Here is a 26,759-nt window from a genome sequence, read left to right as displayed (position 1 = left end):
CTCGTCACATATTGTACTTCATGACACTGGTAAAATTGATAGAAGAAACAACCAGTACGGCACAACTAGGTGGCGCTCCTTTCCAATGCGAGCATTTGCACGCCATCTCTATACACAGCGCAGCGTTCCCTGGTTCCTGCTTCCATAGCGGCTGATGTTTGATAAAGGCTATTCCAGCCGAAACGTCACACAAAGTGTAACTTTGCCGCACTAAAATAAAGACAATATCAACGCATTTTGCTGGAGTTTTTTGATATTCTAGTGTTAAAATTGAGTCAATTTTTTTTTTTTTTTATTTATTTAAAAAAAGCCAAATTTACAAAAAAATTAGAAAAATTAGCAAATTTCCAAATGTCTATTTCGCTACATTTATAATAGATAGTAATACCTCCAAAAATAGTTATTTCTTTACATTTCCCATATGTCTACTTCGTGTTTTATTTTTTTATGGACGCTAGAAGGCTTAGAAGCAAATATTGAAATTTTTCAAAAAATTTCCAAAACCCACTTTTTAAGGACCAGTTCAGGTCCATTTTAATAAATTTTTTGCCATTAACAAAGCAAGGGTTAACAGCCAAACAAAACTCAATATTTATTGCCCTGATTCTGTAGTTTACAGAAACACCCCATATGTGGTCGTAAACTGATATTACAAACTTTGTTAACCCTTTAGGTGTTACACAAGAATTAATGGTAAATAGAGATGACGTTTCAAAATTTTACTTTTATGGTAGATTTTCCATTTTAATCTATTTTTTCCAGTTACAAAGCAAGGATTAACAGCCAAACAAAACTCTATATTTATGGCCCTGATTCTGTAGTTTACAGAAACACCCCATATGTGGTCATAAACTGCTGTACGGGCACATGGCAGGGCGCAGAAGGAAAGAAACGCCATATTGTCTTTGGAAGGCAGATTTTGCTGGACTGTTTTTTTGACACCATGTCCTATTTGAAGCCCCCCTGATGCAACCCTAGAGTAGAAACTCTAAAAAAGTGACCCCATTTTGGAAACTACAGGATAAGGTGGCAGTTTTGTTGGTACTATTTTAGGGTACATATGATTTTTGGTTGCTCTATATTACACTTTTTGTGAGGCAAGGTAACAAGAAATAGCTGTTTTGGCACCGTTTTTATTTTTTGTTATTTACAACATTCATCTGACAGGTTAGATCATGTGATATTTTTATAGAGCAGGTTGTTACAGACGCGACAATACCAAATATGACAACTTTTTTTGGTAGTTTGTTTCAGTTTTACATAACAAAGCATTTTTGAAAAAAATTAAGATTTTTTTGTGTCTCCACATTCTGAAAGCCGTAGTTTTATAAATTTTTTGGGCGACTGTCTTGTGTAGGGGCTCATTTTCTTCGGGATGAGATGACGGTTTGATTGGTACTATTATAGGGTGCATATGACTTTTTGATCGCTTGCTATTACACTTTTTGTGATGTAAAGGGATTCGTCTATGTGATATTTTTATAGAGCAGGAAATTACGGATGTGGCGATATCTAATATTTCTACTTACTTTTATTTATGTAAGTTTTACACAATAATATAATTTTTGAAACAAAAAAAAAATCATGTTTTAGTGTCTCCATATTCTGAGAGCCATAGTTTTTTTAGTTTTTGGGCGATTGTCTTATGTAGGGTATCATTTTTGCGGGATGAGATGACGGTTTGATTGGTACTATTATAGGGTGCATATGACTTTTTGATCGCTTGCTATTACACTTTTTGTGATGTAAAGTGACAAAAAATGGCTTTTTAGACACCGTTTTTATTTAAATTTTTTTACGGTGGTCACCTGAGGGTTTAGGTCATGTGGTATTTTTATAGAGCAGGTTGTTACGGACGCAGCAATACATAATACGTATACTTTTTTTAAAATTTACTTAAGTTTTACACAATAACCACATTTTTTGAAACAAAAAAAATGATGTTTTAGTGTCTCCATATTCTGAGCCATAGTTATTTATATATTTTTTTGGGGCGATTGTCTTAGGTAGGGGCTCATTTTTTGCGGGATGAGGTGACGGTTAGATTGGTTCTATTTTGGGGGGTATACGCCTTTTTGATCGCTTGGTGTTGCACTTTTAGTGATGTAAGGTGACCAAAAAATTGTTTATTTAGCGCAGTTTTTATTTTTTTGACGATGTACACTTGAGGGGTTAGGTCATGTGATAGTTTTATAGAGCCGATACGGACGCGGCGATACCTAATATGTCTACTTTTCTTTTTTCCCTATTTTTTCCCCTTTATTTTGGCAAAAGAATATTTATATTTTTATTTTACTTAAAACTTTAAATTTTTTTTTGTAAAACGTTATTTTTTTTACCTTTTTTTTTTTTCACTTTAGTTTTTGTCCCACTCTGTGACTTCAACTTTTGGGGTTCTGATCCCCTTTACAATGCATGACAATACTTCTGTATTGTCATGCATTGGCTGTAAGTGTATTACACACTGTAATACACTTACAGCCCTCCTGCCTGTGACATCCAGGGGGCTGGATCTCACAGGCTCTCCCGGAATGCAGCTGAAGGCATCTGTGTTGGTTCCATGTTCCTATGTGCCCGCATTGCTGAGAAAAATTATGTTTTAATATATGCAAATGAGCTTCTAGGTGCAACGGGGGCGTTACCATTACTCCTAGTGGCTCTGCTCTCTCTGTAACTGCTGCGTTCTCTGCACTTTGAGACGGCCAGGTGTGGTGACGTTTTCACTGCCTGGTCCTTTCAATCAAAATGCAGAGGGAGCAGCAGTTGCAGAGAGAGCTGAGCCTCTAGATGTAACCGCAACGCCCCCATTGCACCTAGAAGCTCATTTGCATATATTAAAACATAATTTTCTCAGTAATGCAGGCACATAGGAACATGGGACCAACACAGATGCCTTCAGCTGCTAAGCGCACATGTAACGGATCAGCCAGGTTCATAGGTACAAATCTGCTGACAGATGCACTTTAATATGCATTAGGGCCACTGATCCCACACTGCCAGCTTACAGAGTGTGATGCCCCGCATCATATTCAGATGAGGTCAGGTTCTTGGCACATTGTGACAAATACCACACCTCGTGCCCGCTTGACGTCGCCTACGTCGAGCTCACGAGAAGCAGTATGGTCATGGGTTACCAAAAACGTGACGTTACGCCCTCCAGAGGAGCAGGTAAGGTCAGCTTGGTACAGTTTACACAGACACCTCCTGTCACGCGGGCACAGAGAGGCAACAAGCTGAGAGAGCCTTTCCACTGCCGCAGTGAAAACAGCGCTGTCTCAGCCCGGGTATCTGCCACCAGCTTCCCGCTAACGGGATTATATAGAGTTAGAAACCAACCCGCGGTAGCTTATAACTAGGCCAAAACACGGACGTGGGGATTCGTGATCGAGATACTAGACAGCACAAGATGAAATTATATATTTAATCGCCGTAAGGGCAAACACTATATATAACACAATATACACAGAGAATATATACAGTGATCTGAGGTTACAGATACAGGTTATATGGGTACAACAGGGTTAGGCTTCATGCACACGACCGTTGTGTGCATCCGTGGCCGTTGTTCCGTTTTCCGTAATTTTCTGCGGACCCATTGACTTTCGGAAAATGCACCGTTGTTCATCCGCGGCCGTGATCCGTGTTTCCTGTCCGTCAAAAAAATATGACCGGTCCTATTTTTTGGACGGACAACGGTTCACGGACGCACACAAGATTGGCATCCGCGTCCGTGGCCGTAGGTTACTTTTACACAGATGGATCGTAGATCCGTCTGCATAAAAGCTTTTTCAGAGCTGAGTTTTCACTTCATGAAAACTCAGATCCGACAGTATATTCTAACACAGAGGCGTTCCCATAGTGATGGGGAAGCTTCAAGTTAGAATATACTAAGAACTGTGTACATGACTGCCCCCTGCTGCCTGGCAGCACCCGATCTCTTACAGGGGGTGATCCGCACAATTAACCCCTCAGGTGCCACACCTAAGGGGTTAATTGTGCGTATCATACCCCCCTGTAAGAGATCAGGTGCTGCCAGGCAGGAGGGGGAACACCCCCCTCCCTCCCCAGTTTTAAATTCATTGGTGGCCAGTGGGCCCCCCCTCCCTCCCCTGTATTACTGTACATTCATTGGTGGCCAGTGGGCCCCCCCTCCCTCCCCTGTATTACTGTACATTCAGTGGTGGCCAGTGCGGCCTCCCCTCCCTCCCCCTCCTAATTAAAATCCCCCCCCTATCATTGGTGGCAGCGGAGAGTTCCGATCGGAGTCCCAGTTTAATCGCTTGGGCTCCGATCGGTAACCATGGCAACCAGGACGCTACTGCAGTCCTGGTTGCCATGGTTACTTAGTAATTTTTAGAAGCATTATACTTACCTGCGATGTCTGTGCCCGGCCAGGCGCTCCTTCTACTGGTAAGTGACAGGTCTGTGCTATAAGCAATGCGCCGCACAGACCTTTCACTTACCAGTAGGAGGAGCGCCCGGCCGGTCACAGACAGCAAAGGTAAGTATAATGCTTCTAAAATTGCTAAGTAACCATGGCAACCAGGACTGCAGTAGCTTCCTGGTTGCCATGGTTACCGATCGGAGTCCCAGCGATTAAACTGGGACTCCGATCGGAACTCTCCGCTGCCACCAATGATCGGGGAGGGGAATTTAAATTAGGAGGGGGAGGGAGGGGTGTGCCCCCTCCTGCCTGGCAGCACCCGATCTCTTACAGGGGGCTATGATCCGCACAATTAACCCCTCAGGTGCGGCACCTGAGGGGTTAATTGTGCGGATCACAGCCCCCTGTAAGAGATCGGGTGCTGCTAGGCAGCAGAGGGCAGTCATGTACACAGTTCTTAGTATATTCTAACTTGAAGCGTCCCCATCACTATGGGAACGCCTCTGTGTTAGAATATACTGTCGGATATGAGTTTTCACGATCTAACTCAAATCCGATGGTATATTCTAACAGAGGCGTTCCCATGGTGATAGGGATGCTTCAAGTTACAATATACCATCGGATTGGAGAAAACTCCAATCCGATGGTATAATAGGGACTCCTGACTTTATATTGAAAGTCAATGGGGGACGGATCCGTTTGCAATTGCACCATATTGTGTCAACGTCAAACGGATCCGTCCCCATTGACTTGCATTGTAAATCAGGACGGATCCGTTTGGCTCTGCATGGCCAGGCGGACAACAAAACGACTTTTTCCTTCATGTCCGTGGATCCTCCAAAAATCAAGGAAGACCCACGGAAGAAAAAACGGACACGGACCTACGGACCCCGTTTTTGCGGACCGCAAAAAAAAAACAGTCGTGTGCATGAGGCCTTTAGCAGAGTAAAAGTCAGTTACTGGGTAAGATGAAAGTTCCTTTAGGTTGTGAGGTGTTCTTTGCTGTAGTCACATGAAGGGCCGCGATCTCAGCTAGTTCCTGGGTCCCCCTAAACACATTACACGATGTGACCCTTCTTCAGAGAAAGACACGCCCACTTGCTGGCACAAGCCTTTTAACCTGTAGCTGGCCCCTCCCCTTCCGGCCTGTGGGAGGGGTCCACCCTCCTCTGCTGGACTGGCTGCAAATGACCCACAAAACCCTTTAGGGTTCATAGCTCCAGTCCAGATGGTCACAGGGAGATGGTTCTGGGACCAACTGATCCGCCTGGTTTCCGGCTACAACTAGAGTCCAAACATGGTGCCGCTATTGGGTTTCTGTGGGGAGATATGGATATCTCCCTTCCCTGGCATGCCCCCATCAAACAAAGCCTATGGGCCTGTTCACCGTAGCCACCGGGACACAAATATGTATCTGGTTTGCGCCTGCGATGGCCGGGCGATTTATAATTCCTTATGAAATGTAGGTGCCAACATGTCTGGGAGGAATCATTGATTTTGGGCAAGAGCTGAGACCTCCTGCTGGGGGTTTTCCTGCAGATTTGGCTGCCTCCAAACTGGCTGGTTGTGGTGTGACATTATCCACCTGGGGCCTCCTTGAAGCCTGGACCCCTGGGGCTTTCTCCCTTGCTAGCTGACAATCAGATGGCTGGGGGGTTGGAACATATTTTGCATGTACACTGACTGTGTACATGTACAAAGGTGAATCAACTGACAATCAGGGCTGCCAGTAAATAATAATCCATTTTCCTCACAGGTATATTTAGCTGTTTTTTTAAAGGGTTAAATGACTTTGGGCCACTGACCTCACACTGCCAACATACAGAGGCGATGCCCGGCATGGAATCCACTAGAGTGCCGCCAGATGGACACTCTACTGATGTGAATAAGTAACAGGGGTTAAATGACGCTGGGCCACTGATCTTGGGCTGTATTCACATCAGGTAGTTGTCCAACATGTAACATATACACACAACCTTATACTGATGATGAATGGGCCCGCAAAAAATGCAGACAAAAAATACGTTTGTGTTCATGAGGCCTCACACACGGTGTATATATACGCTTTCTGCTGGACTCTGCAGGGTGTATAACGGCAGTATTCTACACTTTCACACCCCCCTCCCGTCCAATTTATAGTTTAACCACCTCCGGACCGCCTAACGCAGGATCGCGTTCCGGAGGTGGCAGCGCTGCGCACAGTCACGCATATACGCGTCATCTCGCGAGACGCGAGATTTCCTGTGAACGCGCGCACACAGGCGCGCGCGCTCACAGGAACGGAAGGTAAGAGAGTTGATCTCCAGCCTGCCAGCGGCGATCGTTCGCTGGCAGGCTGGAGATGTGTTTTTTTTAACCTCTAACAGGTATATTAGACGCTGTTTTGATAACAGCGTCTAATATACCTGCTACCTGGTCCTCTGGTGGTCCCCTTTGTTTGGATCGACCACCAGAGGACACAGGTAGCTCAGTAAAGTAGCACCAAGCACCACTACACTACACTACACCCCCCCCCCGTCACTTATTAACCCCTTATTAGCCCCTGATCACCCCTAATCACCCCTGATCACCCCATATAGACTCCCTGATCACCCCCCTGTCATTGATTACCCCCCTGTCATTGATCAACCCCCTGTAAAGCTCCATTCAGACGTCCGCATGATTTTTACGGATCCACTGATAGATGGATCGGATCCGCAAAACGCATCCGGACGTCTGAATGAAGCCTTACATGGGCGTGATCAATGACTGTGGTGATCACCCCATATAGACTCCCTGATCACCCCCCTGTCATTGATTACCCCCCTGTAAAGCTCCATTCAGATGTCCGCATGATTTTTACGGATGCACTGATACATGGATCGGATCCGCAAAACGCATCCGGTCGTCTGAATGAAGCCTTACAGGGGCATGATCAATGACTGTGGTGATCACCCCCCTGTCATTGATTACCCCCCTGTAAAGCTCCATTCAGATGTCCGCATGATTTTTACGGATGCACTGATAGATGGATCGGATCCGCAAAACGCATCCGGACGTCTGAATGAAGCCTTACAGGGGCATGATCAATGACTGTGGTGATCACCCCATATAGACTCCCTGATCACCCCCCTGTCATTGATTACCCCCCTGTAAAGCTCCATTCAGATGTCCGCATGATTTTTACGGATGCACTGATAGATGGATCGGATCCGCAAAACGCATCCGGACGTCTGAATGAAGCCTTACAGGGGCATGATCAATGACTGTGGTGATCACCCCATATAGACTCCCTGATCACCCCCCTGTAAAGCTCCATTCAGATGTCCGCATGATTTTTACGGATGCACTGATACATGGATCGGATCCGCAAAACGCATCCGGTCGTCTGAATGAAGCCTTACAGGGGCATGATCAATGACTGTGGTGATCACCCCCCTGTCATTGATTACCCCCCTGTAAAGCTCCATTCAGATGTCCGCATGATTTTTACGGATGCACTGATAGATGGATCCGATCCGCAAAACGCATCCGGACGTCTGAATGAAGCCTTACAGGGGCATGATCAATGACTGTGGTGATCACCCCATATAGACTCCCTGATCACCCCCCTGTCATTGATCACCCCCCTGTCATTGATTACCCCCCTGTAAAGCTCCATTCAGATGTCCGCATGATTTTTACGGATGCACTGATAGATGGATCGGATCCGCAAAACGCATCCGGACGTCTGAATGAAGCCTTACAGGGGCATGATCAATGACTGTGGTGATCACCCCATATAGACTCCCTGATCACCCCCCTGTCATTGATCACCCCCCTGTCATTGATTACCCCCCTGTAAAGCTCCATTCAGATGTCCGCATGATTTTTACGGATGCACTGATAGATGGATCGGATCCGCAAAACGCATCCGGACGTCTGAATGAAGCCTTACACGGGCGTGATCAATGACTGTGGTTATCACCCCATATAGACTCCCTGATCACCCCCCTGTCATTGATCACCCCCCTGTCATTGATCACCCCCCTGTCATTGATCACCCCCCCCTGTCATTGATCACCCCTCTGTAAGGCTCCATTCAGATATTTTTTTGGCCCAAGTTAGCGGAATTTTTTTTTTTTTTTCTTACAAAGTCTCATATTCCACTAACTTGTGTCAAAAAATAAAATCTCACATGAACTCACCATACCCCTCACGGAATCCAAATGCGTAAAAATTTTTAGACATTTATATTCCAGACTTCTTCTCACGCTTTAGGGCCCCTAGAATGCCAGGGCAGTATAAATACCCCACATGTGACCCCATTTCGGAAAGAAGACACCCCCAGGTATTCCGTGAGGGGCATATTGAGTCCATGAAAGATTGAAATTTTTGTCCCAAGTTAGCGGAACGGGAGACTTTGTGAGAAAAAAATTAATAATATCAATTTCCGCTAACTTGTGCCAAAAAAAAAAAATTTCTATGAACTCGCCATGCCCCTCATTGAATACCTTGGGGTGTCTTCTTTCCAAAATGGGGTCACATGTGGGGTATTTATACTGCCCTGGCATTCTAGGGGCCCCAAAGCGTGAGAAGAAGTCTGGTATCCAAATGTCTAAAAATGCCCTCCTAAAAGGAATTTGGGCACCTTTGCGCATCTAGGCTGCAAAAAAGTGTCACACATCTGGTATCGCCGTACTCAGGAGAAGTTGGGGAATGTGTTTTGGGGTGTCATTTTACATATACCCATGCTGGGTGAGAGAAATATCTTGGTCAAATGCCAACTTTGTATAAAAAAATGGGAAAAGTTGTCTTTTGCCAAGATATTTCTCTCACCCAGCATGGGCATATGTAAAATGACACCCCAAAACACATTCCCCAACTTCTCCTGAATACGGCGATACCACATGTGTGACACTTTTTTGCAGCCTAGGTGGGCAAAGGGGCCCATATTCCAAAGAGCACCTTTCGGATTTCACAGGTCATTTACCTACTTACCACACATTAGGGCCCCTGGAAAATGCCAGGGCAGTATAACTACCCCACAAGTGACCCCATTTTGGAAAGAAGACACCCCAAGGTATTCCGTGAGGGGCATGGCGAGTTCCTAGAATTTTTTATTTTTTGTCACAAGTTAGTGGAAAATGCTTTTTTTTTTTTTTTTTTTTTTCATACAAAGTCTCATATTCCACTAACTTGTGACAAAAAATAAAAACTTCCATGAACTCACTTTGCCCATCAGCGAATACCTTGGGGTCTCTTCTTTCCAAAATGGGGTCACTTGTGGGGTAGTTATACTGCCCTGGCATTCTAGGGGCCCAAATGTGTGGTAAGGAGTTTGAAATCAAATTCTGTAAAAAATGACCTGTGAAATCCGAAAGGTGCTCTTTGGAATATGGGCCCCTTTGCCCACCTCGGCTGCAAAAAAGTGTCACACATCTGGTATCTCCGTAATCGGGAGAAGTTGGGGAATGTGTTTTGGGGTGTCATTTTACATATACCCATGCTGGGTGAGAGAAATATCTTGGCAAAAGACAACTTTTCCCATTTTTTTATACAAAGTTGGCATTTGACCAAGATATTTATCTCACCCAGCATGGGTATATGTAAAAAGACACCCCAAAACACATTCCTCAACTTCTCCTGAATACAGAGATACCAGATGTGTGACACTTTTTTGCAGCCTAGGTGGGCAAAGGGGCCCACATTCCAAAGAGCACCTTTCGGATTTCACAGGTCATTTACCTACTTACCACACATTTGGGCCCCTAGAATGCCAGGGCAGTATAACTACCCCACAAGTGACCCCATTTTGGAAAGAAGAGACCCCAAGGTATTCGCTGATGGGCATAGTGAGTTCATGGAAGTTTTTATTTTTTGTCACAAGTTTGTGGAATATGAGACTTTGTATGAAAAAAAAAAAAAAAAAAAAAAAAAATCATCATTTTCCACTAAATTTTGACAAAAAATAAAAAATTCTAGGAACTCGCCATGCCCCTCACGGAATACCTTGGGGTGTCTTCTTTCCAAAATGGGGTCACTTGTGGGGTAGTTATACTGCCCTGGTATTCTAGGGGCCCAAATGTGTGGTAAGGAGTTTGAAATCAAATTCAGGAAAAAATGAGGAGTGAAATCCGAAAGGTGCTCTTTGGAATATGGGCCCCTTTGCCCACCTAGGCTGCAAAAAAGTGTCACACATCTGGTATCCCCGTACTCAGGAGAAGTTGAGGAATGTGTTTTGGGGTGTCTTTTTACATATACCCATGCTGGGTGAGATAAATATCTTGGTCAAATGACAACTTTGTATAAAAAAATGGGAAAAGTTGTCTTTTGCCAAGATATTTCTCTCACCCAGCATGGGTATATATAAAATGACACCCCAAAACACATTCCCCACCTTCTCCTGAGTACGGAGATACCAGATGTGTGACACTTTTTTGCAGCCTAGGTGGGCAAAGGGGCCCATATTCCAAAGAGCACCTTTCGGATTTCACAGGTCATTTTTTACAGAATTTGATTTCAAACTCCTTACCACACATTTGGGCCCCTAGAATGCCAGGGCAGTATAACTACCCCACAAGTGACCCCATTTTGGAAAGAAGAGACCCCAAGGTATTCGCTGATGGGCATAGTGAGTTCATAGAACTTTTTATTTTTTGTCACAAGTTAGTGGAATATGAGACTTTGTAAGGAAAAAAAAAAAAAAAAAAAAATCATCATTTTCCGCTAACTTGTGACAAAAAAAAAAAAGTTCTATGAACTCACTATGCCCATCAGCGAATACCTTAGGGTGTGTACTTTCAGAAATGGGGTCATTTGTGGGGTGTTTGTACTGTCTGGGCATTGTAGAACCTCAGGAAACATGACAGGTGCTCAGAAAGTCAGAGCTGCTTCAAAAAGCGGAAATTCACATTTTTGTACCATAGTTTGTAAACGCTATAACTTTTACCCAAACCATTTTTTTTTTACCCAAACATTTTTTTTTTATCAAAGACATGTAGAACTATAAATTTAGAGCAAAATTTCTATATGGATGTCGTTTTTTTTTGCAAAATTTTACAACTGAAAGTGAAAAATGTCATTTTTTTGCAAAAAAAATCGTTAAATTTCGATTAATAACAAAAAAAGTAAAAATGTCAGCAGCAATGAAATACCACCAAATGAAAGCTCTATTAGTGAGAAGAAAAGGAGGTAAAATTCATTTGGGTGGTAAATTGCATGACCGAGCAATAAACGGTGAAAGTAGTGTAGGTCAGAAGTGTAAAAAGTGGCCTGGTCTTTCAGGGTGTTTAAGCACTGGGGGCTGAGGTGGTTAAAGGGTTTCTGTCATCAGATTTAACCCTATTAAGCTAGCTGACACTAGCGATGTGCTAATGTCAGCTAAACCTAACTAGCCTACTCCTACTTTTATCTATGCCCCCGTTACGCCAGAAATCAAACTTTTATAATATGCTAATTAGCCTCTGGGGGGGGGGCATTGTTCCTGCTCCTAGAGGCTCCGTTCTCCCACCTTTGTCGCCTCCCTCCAAGTCCTGATTGACAGGGCCAGGCAGCGCTCACATCTAAAGTAGGAATAGGCTAGTTAGGTTTAGCTGACATTAGCACATCGCTTAATAGGGTTAAATCTGGTGACAGAAACCCTTTAAGTGTAGGACAAAAAAAACATAATGTGATATGTGAACACAACCTTACATTGCCAACAGACAGTGGATGATGCCACAGTACAGGTTTATGCCCAGCACCACTTGGCCGAGCTGACCTCATCTGAATATGATGCGGGGTACCACCCTCTGTAGGCTGCCAGTCTCCGATCAGTGGCCAAGACCCATTTAATTAACACTGATACCCATTTGCGTGCCAGTCATTTCTGTTTTCATGCTGCTTTCCCCTCAGGAGAGCTAAGTGCAACTTATTTTATTAGCAAAAGTACACGAAAAATACTAATTATGAGAATAAGAAACCAACCTCAGCTTTGTAGTCGGCGTTGAGCTTTCACCACACAGCGTGGCCTCAGCGGACGTGGTCGGGCAGTGGATGCACACAGCTGTAAGCAACCACCGACAGGACTAGAAGAAAATGTATGCAGCACAGACGTGGAGACTGTTTCCGAAGGGAGCATTCCATCTCATGCACTCAACGTATTTTGTTTCCATGTCCGTTCCGTTTTCTTTTTTGAGGACTGTATGTGGAACCATTCATTTCAAAGGGTCCGCAAAAAAAAAAAATGAAGGTACTCCGCGTGCATTCCGTGTCTGTATGTCCGTTCCGCAAAAAAAAAATAGAACAAGTCCTATTATTGTCCACATTACAGACAAGGATAGGACTGTTCTATTAGGGGCCGGCTGTTCCGTTCCGCAAAATACAGAACACACCTGGACATCATCTGTATTTTTTGCTGATCCGTGTTTTGCAGACCGCAAAATACATATGGTTGTGTGCATGAGGCCTTAGACGGTGGACTGACCGGCGGCAGTAGTGTTTACACCAGACTGTGGACTGACCGGCGGCAGTAGTGTTTACACCAGACTGTGGACTGACCGGCGGCAGTAGTGTTTACACCAGACTGTGGACTGACCGGCGGCAGTAGTGTTTACACCAGACTGTGGACTGACCGGCGGCAGTAGTGTTTACACCAGACTGTGGACTGACCGGCGGCAGTAGTGTTTACACCAGACTGTGGACTGACCGGCGGCAGTAGTGTTTACACCAGACTGTGGACTGACCGGCGGCAGTAGTGTTTACACCAGACTGTGGACTGACCGGCGGCAGTAGTGTTTACACCAGACTGTGGACTGACCGGCGGCAGTAGTGTTTACACCAGACTGTGGACTGACCGGCGGCAGTAGTGTTTACACCAGACTGTGGACTGACCGGCGGCAGTAGTGTTTACACCAGACTGTGGACTGACCGGCGGCAGTAGTGTTTACACCAGACTGTGGACTGACCGGCGGCAGTAGTGTTTACACCAGACTGTGGACTGACCGGCGGCAGTAGTGTTTACACCAGACTGTGGACTGACCGGCGGCAGTAGTGTTTACACCAGACTGTGGACTGACCGGCGGCAGTGTTTACACCAGACTGGACTGACCGGCGGCAGCGTTTACACCAGACTGTGGACTGACCGGCGGCAGCGTTTACACTGTGGGGCACATGGACTCTGTAGCCCATGACTGGCAGCAGCAGGGACTTTTCATGTGCCACATGAGACCTATCACCATTGGGGCCAGTGCTACAGCGGCCACGTGACCCGTATCCAATAAGATGTTGACATGGGGAGACCCAAGACCCGTGGTGCCCAAGGGGGAGCGATGAAGCTGGAATACAGCAGTGGGGATCAGGTAGATTACCACTGCAGGCCTGCAGAAAAGGGCCCCAGGGGCGAACCTTTCATCCAGAAGCTGCGATGTCCCCGATGGTGTAAGTGACACTGCAGAAGCGTGGGTGACCAGGTACTGCAGTATTACACAGCACATGTTGACACTAATGGTCCCTAAAGGACCCAAAGGTTTCTCTGCCATATAAGATACCACCAGTATTATAAATAGATGGGGGTCCTGTATTTGATTAGCACTCTTCCTACCTTGTCTTCCCCCACACAAGCTGTAATTCAGGTAGCAGGACGCTGCATCTCATTGCCATCTATCCAGCAGTATATAATAGCGTCCGGTCACATGGCACAGAAAACCTCCCAAACCGGATTCTCCAGGATGCTTGGGACAGACCTTTCACTGCATTAACCTTTTCTGGGTTACAAGCTGTGTTGGGGGTGGGTGAAAACTGTATTGGGGCAAGTTGATAGAACAGTGCAACCCAAAGGGATAAAGCTTCTGCACGCCAATGCAGATTCTACTGGAGGCTCCCCACCTTGTAAGGCTTACACCGAGTCTCTTAAAACACCAGGCCCCGACAGGCAGCTACCTCTAACCCCATACCCTAAGCTATGCTCCTGGGCCAAGCCAGAAGAGCATGTGATGTGCCTAGTCCTAGAAGATGGCTAGTGTAGTACTGAATGTAGCCACCAGGTGGCAGTATACTACACATTGTTACTAGAACACTGCTCTATGTTCAATATTGCTAGAGCTCAGTCTCATGCCAACCACATGGCACAACTGTCACATGTCAAGCCACAGGCGCTTACCATGGTATGGGCACAGGCCGTGGCCTGAAACGTGGAGCATATGGCACTGTATGCCTGATTCCAGAGGAAAGGTAGGAAGTGGCAGGACCAGCAGCGTGGTTTGCAAGGCCCTATTGTGCCAATCATGTACCAGTAAAGGGACTGAGGGCACAATTGGCCCATCACATAGTGTAGTCACTGGCTCAGGCTGTATTTAATATCTTTATGGCCCATGTTCTACATCTAGTGGAAGCACAGGGACATGAAGACCCAGGAGGACAATGCATAGAAGACCAAGCCACACGGCAGCCGGAGAGCACCGGCAAGCATCTTGCTTTTAAGGTTTATTCACACGGTGCAGTTTGACACCATTGCTCCTAAGCTTTGGCAAAGATTTTTTATTTATTTTTTAAAAGCTTGTCATTACTGTGCAAAATACTAACTCCCTTCAGCCACCAGAGGGCACAGTAGCTACTGCCCTGGTGCCACACAGCTGCAGTAGTGCCATCACTAGTCAGAGTTCTGTTTGAATTCACAAAAAACTTTTACACTTTCACTATTACAAATTAGAAACAATGAACACAAAGGAGACTAGTTTGGACACAATGTATTTAATTAGAAATTTTAACCGACATCTGTACATTTCCAAAACATAACCCATTCATACATTCTGGCGAAGAGCCCTGCGTCACTATAAATTAATAGCATACAGCCTGAAGCAGGGTGGGTTCTCAGAGGGGCCCAGGGCCCCGTTTCACCACGTCACAGGACACTGAGGGGCATATGTTGGCAAGTCAATTTAAACACTTGTGGTCAGATGTCAAGTCCAGATAGAAACAGCAGTTGACATGGCTTACTAGAGTGCAAGCTCTTCTACAGCCAGACTGGCAATCACATGGCAAGCCCTGCTGACAAAGGGTAGGTGAGACATTTACCTAAACAGTCAGCTGTCACCTTAGCGGGGGGCTATTCTGCTCCCCATAACTAGTAATCACGGTGGTGCAGATCAGCAGACCGGTACCACAATGGCACTGCAGGGTCAGTCTGATGCTATAAAGCTCTAAGAAGCTGAAGAACACTGAATCTTGATACTGCAATGAATGACCCGGGTCTAGGGGGGGTGGGGGTTCAAGGAATGATTGTGAATATGGCAGCACACACCGGGTGCCATGACTGGTCTTCGCACCCCACAAGCCCCTCAGATGGATAAAAAGGAAAAAGAGGGGGGACGGTTCCTGTGAAGCACAAGTCAGCAGAACCGCCAAGTACTGCAGTGAGGGTGCGCTTACTGCAATGGACACTTGCACTGGAGATGGACACAGAACTGAAGTCAGGAGAGAGGAGATGGGGAGGGGAGGATTGACAGACCGTCTCCAAATAAAGGGTTAAAACAAAAACTGTAAAAAATATATATAAATTTAGAGAGTCTCATAGAGACAGAACGATCCCATTTCCCCTCTCCTATCTAAGACATGACGCCCAGGGAAGGGGAGCGCTGGTAGGGAGGACAAACAAGCCTTCAACTTTAAAGCTCATCTTTCTGGAGTGTTTCTTCCTCTTCCTCGTCTTCCTTTTCTTCCTCCTTCTCTTCCTCATCGTCGTCATCTTCATCGTCCTCCTCTGCTTCTGCTTCCTCTTCCTGAGGCTCTTCCTCTTTCCTCTTCTTATCCTCTTCCTCCTGCTTCTTGCGTTCTTCCTCATCTTGCTGTTCCTTCATCTTTTTCTCTGCATCCTGAGGATTGAGAGGGGGGAGAAGAGGTCAGAAAAAGGATCCCCCAAGTCTATGGGGCACTGCAGTAGGACAGTAGAGGGGTACTGTCACCTCATACATACACTGGTCACTGCATCAGGCTGGAAGGGGTGGCCATGCTAATAGATACAGAAGCATGCTGCACTACTACCCCATTTCCATCACTATGTAAGATGCAGTAAAGCCACCTTCTCTTGCAGCGAGCGAGGCAGAGGGATTGCTGTTCCAAAGATGTGCAGGTCCCAAAGACAAGCCCACAAGCAAGAGGAGAAAAGCTCAATTACTGGCCATCTACACGACTAGCAGGTCCAAGTGGATTAGTGACGACCATGTGTTATATGGCTGATCCCATGAAGTCATGCTGCTAGCAGGGATGGCTCTTTAGACAAAGGAGCAACATTTAGCTCCCATCAAAACTATTGCCCAACTATTCAGTCAGTTGCCCAGTGTGCCACACCAAGCAACAGAAGCCATGAAGTGCACCCCTTTATGGGGTTGTGTCATGAGACTTAGGAACCACACCCGGTCTCAGACGTGGGACCTGAACCCATGGCGCATACTCCAGCTTTTTTTTTTTTTTAACACCCATAGACGTGGTGTGCTCTCCTTCAATTTGGGGGCCCTATTCTAGAGATTGGCAAGGATCCCAAAAGGTGGGACCTGAGCCAATCTGACATAGTGGCATCTCTCTAGGCCCACAAATGTTTCAGGTGTGACACACCTCTAACCTCTTGGGGGACACAGGGCGTACAGGTATGCCCTGATGTCCCAGTACTTAAGGACACAGGGCGTACCTGTACGTCCTGTGTATTTCCGATCACCGCAGCATGGCAGACGGGGATCGGAACAGAGTGCCTGCTGAAATCATTCAGCAGGCACTTTGACAATGCCGAGGGGGGTCCTGTTCAAGATTTGCTTCTAAACTAAGCCTTCTAACGTCCCCAAAAAATAAAATGTCATTCCCAAAATGATCCAAAAATGAAGTAGACATATGGGGAATGTAAAATAATAACTATTTTTGGAGGTATTACTATCCATTATAAAAGTAGAGAAATTGAAATTTGGGAATTCGGCAATTTTTCAACATTTTTGGTAAATTTGGAATTCTTTTTATAAATAAAAAAATTTGACTAAGTTTTACCACTGTCATGAAGTACAATACGTAACGAGAAAACAATCTCAGAATGGCCTGGATAAGTAAAAGTGTTTTAAAGTTACCACATAAAGTGACACTGGTCAGATTTACAAAAAATGGCCTGGTCCTTAAGGTGAAATATGGCAGGGTCCTTAAGGGTTAATGGATCAGGATCTTGTCTGGTGTGACCCAATTGGTTTTCTTCCTATAATACCCTATAAAAGGGTGACCAATGTCTACTAACGAGCACCTCAGTATGCAGAGGAGGGTGTGCGAGGTCTGCTAGTTGTGCTGTGACAGACTCATTACTGCTGGAGGGCGTTACCTTTCTGACACCCCATGTCTTGGAGGCATGCTCCTCTGCGTGTTTCTCATCATCTGTAATCAAGACGTCGTCAAAGATGGTTCCAGATTTCACCTGCAAGAACAGACATTCATCACTATGAGAAGAGCGATACATTGCCAGGCAAGTATGGCGGCATCTATCATTCATACCCTTACCTGCCACAGATCAAAGCCGATCACACCGAAGTCCTCAAAGGCGTACAGGTCAGAATCTGGGGTGTACTCTGGGTTATCGATCTCCGGGTGGACCCACTTTCCTTTGTAGTCAGGGTTGTCGATCTGACGGGGTTTCCACTCTCCCTGTTGGGACACCATATGTTAGAACATGTGCAAAGTACTGGCTGCCAGGTCAGATATTTCTATGGTGGTAAATATGGCAGATCGCTAGCGCCAACACTAGAATTCATTAAAGGGTTATTCCCATCTCAGACAATGGGGGCATATCGCTTGGATATGCCCCCACTGTCTGATAGGTGCTACGAGAACGAAGCAGGGAGTTCTGTGGCTGGAGGACCCAGGATTTCCTGGGGTCCGTCCACCACCAAGCGCTGCTCCCATAGAAGTGAATGGGAGCACACAACGCACACGCGGCCCATGCTCGCATTCATTTCTATGAGGCAGACGGCAATAGCTGAGCCAGCGCTCTGCTATTGTCGGCGACCCCATAGAAAAGAATGGAGGGTGGCTGCGCATGTGCAGTGCGCCCTCAGTTCTGTTCCCGACTCCGTTCTCATTGTAGGTGCGGGTCCCAGCGGTGGCTAGAGTACGCCCCCATTGTCTGAGATAGGAAAACCCCTTAACCCCTTCCCGATTTCCAGAGCCACAACTTATTTTTCCGTTCAGCCATGTTAGGACAAGGTGTACTTTCTAAAGACTCCATCTAATATATCATGATTTAGAGGGAAGCTGGAAAATGTAAATGAGTCCCCTGGTGCAACAAAGGCAGTGCAGTTGCACCCAGAGGCTCTTTGGCGTACACGCTGTACAGGGATGGAGCGCACTGCGGTCTGCATCCCCAAGACATGGGTCCAGCAGCATTACATTCAGTCAATACGCGCACATCTCATCCGGTGGGTCTGAAATGCTGACATGTCCTTTAACACTTTAACACCCCCCTATAACTAACATGTCTATGGAGCTGTGAGGGCCTTCTTTGCAGGGCAATTTGAAATTTTAACAGATACCATTTTTGGGTGCGATTAAATTTTTGGGAGGTGAAAAGCAAATCAGCCGTTTTTCCATTCTGCCATTCACAGTACACCATAAAATATTTCTGTATATGTTAATAGTTTGAGTGTTTCACGATCTGGTGATGACCATGATTTTATAAAATTAGGAAAGGGGGCAATTTGAATTAATGTTAGGGGGGGGTGTTATGTTTGTTCATTTTGTCACATCCATCTTTAGTCCCTCCCTGGGGGACTTTAGTATCTGACCGTCTGATCATTTATACCATAGACTACAATTTACCATTGCAGCCTGTGGGAAGATGCCTTCCATCTAAAGCTCTTCCACCAGCCGGGCTTGACAGGAACTTCGCTATGGCAAACCTCAGTCTCCGAAAGCTCATCGTGGGGGGAGCCATCCAGTCACTTGGAGTAACTGACTTAGATATTATGAGAAGTCTGATCAGCGTTACTGCTGATCAGACTGGCACCAAATGCCTGTAAGACACCAGGCACTCGGCAGCCATGTGCTCAGATCCTGTGCAGGCACCATCTTTAAAAACCAAACATCTGCTGTGCTTATTGGAGAAGGGTTAAACTCAATTACCCTGTAGAAAGGCAGGGGGGCACACTATTTAAACTGGTTACTGTCTAGAGGTGCCCTTAAAGGCAATGCCCCACCTAATCTGTGGGGGCCAGACTTGGGAATTCAACCAGTCTTACCATGGACCTGGAGTCCCAGAGTGAAGGCAGCAACACTCACATGCCCTTTACTACTCCATTCATCACTATGGGACTGCCAGAGTGCTGTACACCGCTTCAGCTGTTCCACAGAAGGAATGGACTCCTTTCACTCCAGGACTCTGTTCTAATGAATGATGGGGAATCCAGCTGTCAGACCCTCACCAATCAGACTTCTCTATTTTATGGATAGGAGGCACCTTTTTATTGTAGACAAGCCTTTGTGGCTGAGCGGGTGCAGATGACATCTGCTACACATCCCATGGTTAGACAGGTAGGGCTGCAGTAGTTTGAGTGAAGGACATGGAAGCTTACTAAGGTGCCCTCTAAATCCATATCAAAAGTTTACTTTGGGCACAGTAACCTAAAAACGCCAACTCTGCAGCATTCAGTAATGTAGATGCCAAGAACTCCAGTTCATGTCAGTCCCTTACCAGGAAAGATTACAGATGCCCAATGCACATGACTGAATAGTTCTGAGCTCACCTTGTACTCTGGGTTCTGGATAACGGGGGGCTCCCACTCTCCATCCATCTCCTCATCCCAGTCTTCTGGTTTCACTGCATCTGGATCAGGGATGTGCTCTGGCTTGTCCCAGTCCTACAAGGGTTGGATGAAGAGAACATCAATCACCAGCCCAGCGTGAGGAGAACATACCACAACAGGCAGAGGCCGACACTCACTTCTGGTCTCTTGTCCTCTGGGTCATCGATTTTGGGGCGCTCATCCCAGTCATCAGGCTTCTTGGCCTCAGGGTCTTTGATCTTCTTGGGGGGAAGGAAGTCCCAGTCGTCCTCCAAGTTTCCAGATTCCACCTTGCTGTTGTCAATCTTCACCTCGTAGGTGTTGTCAGGACGCACAATCAGTGTGTACAAATGAGTGTGAACATCATCCTGAGGAGAGAACCAGAGGATGAGGGCATGTCTAGTCCATCACGATGCATATAGCATGCCTGGCCAGACTCCTTTATACAACACCACCCCATAGGGCTACCTTACAGGTAAAATGTCCTCACCTTACAACGGATGTCCTTGTTGATCTGCAGGTTCTTTCCTTTGTAGTTGAAGATGACGTGCACCTTCTTTGTAGGAGGACCACAAATATCAGGGCCTGAAAGATGCACAATTATGGGATTAACACAAACTGCTCAGAAGAGGGTGATGGAATTTAAGCAACACTCCTGAGAACAGCTTCCCCTATCCTATGACTGAGGGACAGCCTGCCAAAGGAGTTCAGAGACTAGTCATACTCCACCCTATTGGGCCCTGAACAAGTGTGGTTGTGTAGCAGAACATGAAGCAAGGTATCATCTAATCTTGTGACTAATTACAAGTAACCAGGCATGTTCTTGAAGAGGGTGGCAAAGCAGCTGTAGAACCAGGCTCCTGATGACACTGGAGGATGCAGAAATGGCCAAAGAAACCAGTGACTTTACCACTGCCCCACTCAGGCATTAGCATGAACAGGTCATCAACGCTCAAGTCCAAAGATTTCAACTTCTACTCTATACACAAGAAAGGGGGCAGGTGTTTTCTGGGAGTCTGACCACTGGGACACCCACCAATCATGAAGATGTGGGTTCTGTGTCACCTCATGACTAGAGCAGTGGTTGAGCATGTGCACTCACGTTATTCACCATGCAATGTCTTCGAGAATTAATTTGGGGGATGGGGGCTTAAGACAATCTCCATAAGGTACAGGGCCCATGTTCTCATGATCATTGGGAGTCCCAGTGGTAGGACCACAACCTATATAAACCTGTGGATAGGGGATAACTAACTGGAATCCCCCTAGGAATCTAGGTCAGGAGGCACAGAGCTTGGCTGGGAGTTGTGACACTGAAATACACCCACATTATGGACAACACCAGCCATATTACACTGGTATTAGTACCCCTAATGGCATGCCCTGTAAACTTAACCTGTACATTACCTACCGAACATAATGTTGTACTCTGACTCTCCGTGCATGTCAGACTGGTCCAAAGTGCCGGGGAAGACCTTCACGTATCCTCCCCCACAGTCAATGTTCTGCTCGTGCTTGACGGTGAACTGGATGACCAGTGTTTTACCCTTATTGGAGAAAGAGTTGAACCGGGCAGACTGGGCATAGAAGCGGGCATCCTGGGTGGTCTGCAGACCTGAAGACAGAATAGTTACAAGATTAGATGTATGCAGTCGCACCCTTTAACAGGTCTGCAGCCTCGAGCTCCCCAACTGTTGGGAAACAACTCCCAGCATGCCTCAACAGCCACAAGAGTTGTAGTTCCACAAGAGCTGGCGCCACAGGCTGCAGAGCTCTTATAATCCATACACATTCTATAGCATCACTCACCTTTGTCTTTCTCGGGATCTCCGTAGAACTTGCCGGCACTAAGCTTGAACTCGCCGTAGTCTGACTTGTGCTTCGACTCCACCCAACGTTGTTTCCACCCGTCTGAAAGAAGAAGATGTGAAGCATTAGACGACCTCGTAATTGCCAACGACAGGTTTATAGGTGAAAATGCAGACACAATGACTAGCAGAGCGGTGCTGCTACCCAAGTATCACAGAATGCAGTAACTGCACAGTAGTGCCATGCTGGCGGTACATTCAGATGGAGGATTTCATCTGCAATAAATGCCACCATGGTGCGGGTTCTCATATGGACCTCCTTCATTGAATGAAGCTAAACCACAACCAGGCTCCTCCCGCGGCTTCGCGGGGGGGGGGGGGGGGTCAGACCTAACATGTAAGCATATCATGGACTAAACCCTTCAGCCCTGAGGTTCAGACATCCACCATATGACTAAAGCCTGTCCACGTCTCCACGTTACGCACCACGTCGGCCGGCAATGCTTTCTCTTTCTATACGGTGGGGAGGAGGGAGGGGGGGTGCAAGAAGCAGAGATCCCCCGCCCCCTTCTGCATGACAGGGAGGAAGAGGAGGACACAGGACAATGCATGCCAGGCCACTGCACCCAGAAGCATTGACATGGAGGCTATAGACTAGTGCCCATCTGGATTCAATGCCAGCCTACAAGGACAGTCTATAGAGTAAGGCAGGCAGCGGACGCACTACACGACAGGTATAGGCACCTGACCTGCAGAGAGCTGGATCGCAGTGGAAGCTTCCAGAAGGAGACCATGTATCATTACCTGCACATAACTTTTTGCAGATTTGAGGGTGACTAGAGCCCAGACTCCACCCCCCAACTAAAGACCATAAGCAGATCAGCTGTGTAAATATTCAATTACAGCAATCAGAGGAAAGCTTCTAGGGCAGGATGCAGGGCTATGACAGGGAGGCATCTATGGAGCTGGATAAACCCCATAAGAGCAGACAGGATGCATACACCCCCAGTAATCACACCATACAAGTTACACACTGCTAATTACCCGCTGCCCTCCTGGGGCCCCACCAGTGACAGCCTGTCATTAACAAGAAAGCAATATAACCACAAAGGGACTACAAATCCCAGAATCCCCTGCCATGTAAACCCATGACAAGGCATGCTGGGAGCTGTAGTCCAATATTAAAACCACCACAGCGTTTTTTTTTACCTCCGTCGGCGAACTCTTCTTGAAAATGAATGGTTGGGTCAGCCAAGCACATAGCCGCCAGCAGCGGGAGAACGAAGAGGGCGACGCGGGACATGGTGTTGCCCTATGAGACCTGTCACCAGCAGCGCCTGAGAACCACTGAGCACGGAGAAATCGCCGACCGCTGCTCTTATAAGCCCTCAGCGCTCCCTCCCTGCAGGCGTGCTCCTATTGGCTGCTCCAGCACCGGTGTCCGCTTTTCATTGGACAACGCCTTCTGCCAATCAAGGCACCCAGATGGCCAGTTTTGATTGGAGAAGAGGTTGGCCAATCAGAAATCACCACGCAGGGGCCTCCTACTAGTCGTCCGATGGTTGGCTGAGGGTGTTTAAAGGAGGAAGGCTGCGGGGAGAGGTCACATGGTGCAGGGCAAGGGAGAAGCGTACCACGTGATCTCTTCCGGCAGTGGGCGTGGCCTGATAGCCATGCAATAGCCTGAGCTTTAGGAGGTTGTAATTAGGAATGGGGGAAAGGAATGAGGGAAGTTTCTACACCCTGCCATGGCCGATAGACAGCTCATTGCCCCTGCAGCCTGTGTGTTGTCATGGTGACATGCGGCGTCTTGTCATGGGATGCCTGCTACAATCGTGTTCCTCCAGATGACACGGATAAACACAGCTCTGCTACATCTCCAGCACACAGTGTCTCCAGTTTCCCTTCCTGGTTTCCTCTAATAAAAGGTTTTATGTAAATAAAGTGAAATCATTGTATCCTGAAAAGTTCTGCAACTTTCTAATCGATTTTGAGTAGCCATTCTCCATCATTAAGATCTCTGCTTGCTGTCAGTGAAAGGGATTATTCTGATTTACATGCAGAGAGACTGAAAAGCCGCAGGTATTGAATGCGGGGTCCTGTTATAAGGCGGCATGCACATGGCGGACCCTCGTACACCTCGGTACACGTTCTGCGGGCACAAGGAGAGATCATGGAGCCGCTCTCCAGCCGGCATTTCATTGGACACGGCCATGCAATGTTTTATTTCACCTCTAGAGGGCGTATGGAGCTTCACCCATTAATGACAACTGATGGGTTAGAGAATCCATTACAAGCAGCTCAGATGGACAACCCCTTTAAACGAGGTCTCCTGCGCATGTGCCGTGTACACTCACATGGTGCTTATAGCCCATAAGTACAAAAATCATAGCTATACAACAGTACTAAATAATGTACCGGGTTTACCTGCAGGCCTCTGCTAAACCAAAGATGTCCACAGGAGTTGTGGCTAATGACAAACTGACCTCGGCTAAAAGTTTTAAACTCGTCCCTGCTTCATTCAATAAGCAAAAACTCTGCCACGCTTGATAAACACAGCTCTGCTACATCTGATAAACATAGCTCTTCCACATCTGATAAATACAGCCCTAATGCATCTGATAAACACAGCCCTGCTACATCTGATAAACATAGCTCTGCTACATCTGATAAATACAGCCCTAATGCATCTGATAAACATAACTCTGCTACACATTTGATAAACACAGCTCTGCTGCATCTGTTAAACACAGCTCTGCTACATTTCATAAACAAAGCTCTACTGCATGTGTTAAAGGGCATCTGTCAGCAGTTTAGTAGGTTGTCATTACTCTTAGAGCAGGGATCAGCAACCTCCGGCACTCCAGCTGTTCTGAAACTACAACTCCCAGAATCCTCCTTTCACTTCTATGGGAGTTACAAGAACATCCAAGAAAGTGTGCATGCTGGGAGTTGTAGTTTGACAGCGGCTGGAGTGCAGAAGGTTGCTGATCCCTGCTCTAGAGGCTCTGCTCTCTCTGCAACTGTCGCTTCCTCTGCACTTTGATTGACAGGGATCACATTTACACAGCCTGGTCCTGTCAATCAAAGTAAAGAGGACGTGGCAGTTGCAGAGAGAGCAGAGCCTCTAGGTGTAACGCTAACGCCCCCATTGCTCCTAGAGGCTCATTTGCATATGTTAAAACATAATTTTTCTCAGTAATGCGGGCACATGTGGACATGGGACCAACACAGACGCCTTCAGCTGCCGAGCGCACATGTAACAGGTCAGCCAGTGTCATAGGGACAAAACTGCTGACAGATGCTATTTAAACACAGCACTGCTACATTTCATAATGCATCTCTGATGCATCTGACAAACACAGCACTGCTGGATCTGACTCTGCTATAACTAATCAACAGTAACTACAACATCTGATAAATACAGCACTGCTACATCTGATCAGCAGTAACTACTGCAATTGATGAACACAGCTCTGCTATTTCTATAAACTGTAATGCAGATGTTGGCAGACTCAGATGATTTGCCTGTACATGTATACTGGTGGTCGTCATCCTGTGGTTCTCTGCTACTGTGAAACTACACTGCTCAAAAAAATAAAGGGAACACTTAAACAACACAATGTAACTCCAAGTCAATCACACTTCTGTGAAATCAAACTGTCCACTTAGGAAGCAACACTGAGTGACAATCAATTTCACATGCTGTTGTGCAAATGGGATAGACAACAGGTGGAAATTATAGGCAATTAGCAAGACACCCCCAATAAAGGAGTGGTTCTGCAGGTGGTGACCACAGACCACTTCTCAGTTCCTATGCTTCCTAGCTGATGTTTTGGTCACTTTTGAATGCTGGCGGTGCTTTCACTCTAGTGGTAGCATGAGACGGAGTCTACAACCCACACAAGTGGCTCAGGTAGTGCAGCTTATCCAGGATGGCACATCAATGCGAGCTGTGGCAAGAAGGTTTGCTGTGTCTGTCAGCGTAGTGTCCAGAGCATGGAGGCGCTACCAGGAGACAGGCCAGTACATCAGGAGACGTGGAGGAGGCCGTAGGAGGGCAACAACCCAGCAGCAGGACCGCTACCTCCGCCTTTGTGCAAGGAGGAGCACTGTCAGAGCCCTTCAAAATGACCTCCAGCAGGCCACAAATGTGCATGTGTCTGTTCAAACGGTCAGAAACAGATTCCATGAGGGTGATATGAGGGCCCGACGTCCACAGGTGGGGGTTGTGCTTACAGCCCAACACCGTGCAGGACGTTTGGCATTTGCCAGAGAACACCAAGATTGGCAAATTCGCCACTGGCGCCCTGTGCTCTTCACAGATGAAAGCAGGTTCACACTGAGCACGTGACAGTCTTGAGACGCCATGGAGAACGTTCTGCTGCCTGCAACATCCTCCAGCATGACCTGTTTGGCATTGGGTCAGTAATGGTGTGGGGTGGCATTTCTTTGGAGGGCCGCACAGCCCTCCATGTGCTCGCCAGAGGTAGCCTGACTGCCATTAGGTACCGAGATGAGATCCTCAGACCCCTTGTGAGACCATATGCTGGTGTGGTTGGCCCTGGGTTCCTCCTAATGCAAGACAATGCTAGACCTCATGTGGCTGGAGTGTGTCAGCAGTTCCTGCAAGACGAAGGCATTGATGCTATGGACTGGCCCGTCCGTTCCCCAGACCTGAATCCAATTGAGCACATCTGGGACATCATGTCTCGCTCTATCCACCAACGTTGGACCACAGACTGTCCAGGAGTTGGCAGATGCTTTAGTCCAGGTCTGGGAGGAGATCCCTCAGGAGACCGTCCGCACCTCATCAGGAGCATGCAC

The 26,759-nt window shown here is 46.7% G+C and overlaps 2 protein-coding genes across 2 annotated transcripts in view; both read right to left on the bottom strand.

Moving 5' to 3' along the window:
- The window catches only part of LOC120986426 (tetratricopeptide repeat protein 39A-like), a 44,200-nt gene extending 30,230 nt beyond the window's left edge, over positions 1-13,970 (bottom strand). Inside the window, exon 1 of the mRNA XM_040414990.1 lies at positions 13,926-13,970. The gene's annotated coding sequence lies outside the window, so the exon portion shown is untranslated. The remainder of the gene's footprint in view (positions 1-13,925) is intronic.
- Positions 13,971-15,056: 1,086 nt separating this feature from the next.
- CALR (calreticulin) lies at positions 15,057-23,308 on the bottom strand. The gene is made up of 9 exons (XM_040414991.1): positions 23,142-23,308; positions 21,934-22,035; positions 21,536-21,739; positions 20,615-20,709; positions 20,283-20,492; positions 20,086-20,199; positions 17,849-17,992; positions 17,673-17,765; positions 15,057-16,194 (listed from the first exon to the last, which is right to left on the bottom strand). Exons 1-9 carry the CDS (start codon positions 23,233-23,235, stop codon positions 15,988-15,990), a joined length of 1,263 nt encoding a protein of 420 aa, XP_040270925.1. The 5' UTR covers positions 23,236-23,308; the 3' UTR covers positions 15,057-15,987.
- Positions 23,309-26,759: the final 3,451 nt, after the last annotated feature.

Source organism: Bufo bufo, chromosome 1, assembly GCF_905171765.1.
Source record: "Bufo bufo chromosome 1, aBufBuf1.1, whole genome shotgun sequence".
In the NCBI taxonomy this organism is placed as follows: Eukaryota; Metazoa; Chordata; class Amphibia; order Anura; family Bufonidae; genus Bufo; species Bufo bufo.
Note: the sequence above shows the minus strand (reverse complement) of the source record. Positions and strands in the feature narration are given on the sequence as shown.

Coding starts and splice junctions, on each gene's coding strand:
- CALR (XM_040414991.1), bottom strand. CDS start 23,235: ATGTCCCGCGTCGCCCTCTTCGTTCTCCCGCTGCTGGCGGCTATGTGC. Junction 22,036..23,141: donor AGAAGAGTTCGCCGACGGAG/GTAAAAAAAAAC, acceptor TTCTTCTTTCAG/ACGGGTGGAAACAACGTTGG. Junction 16,195..17,672: donor AGACATGGGGTGTCAGAAAG/GTAACGCCCTCC, acceptor CTCAATCCTCAG/GATGCAGAGAAAAAGATGAA.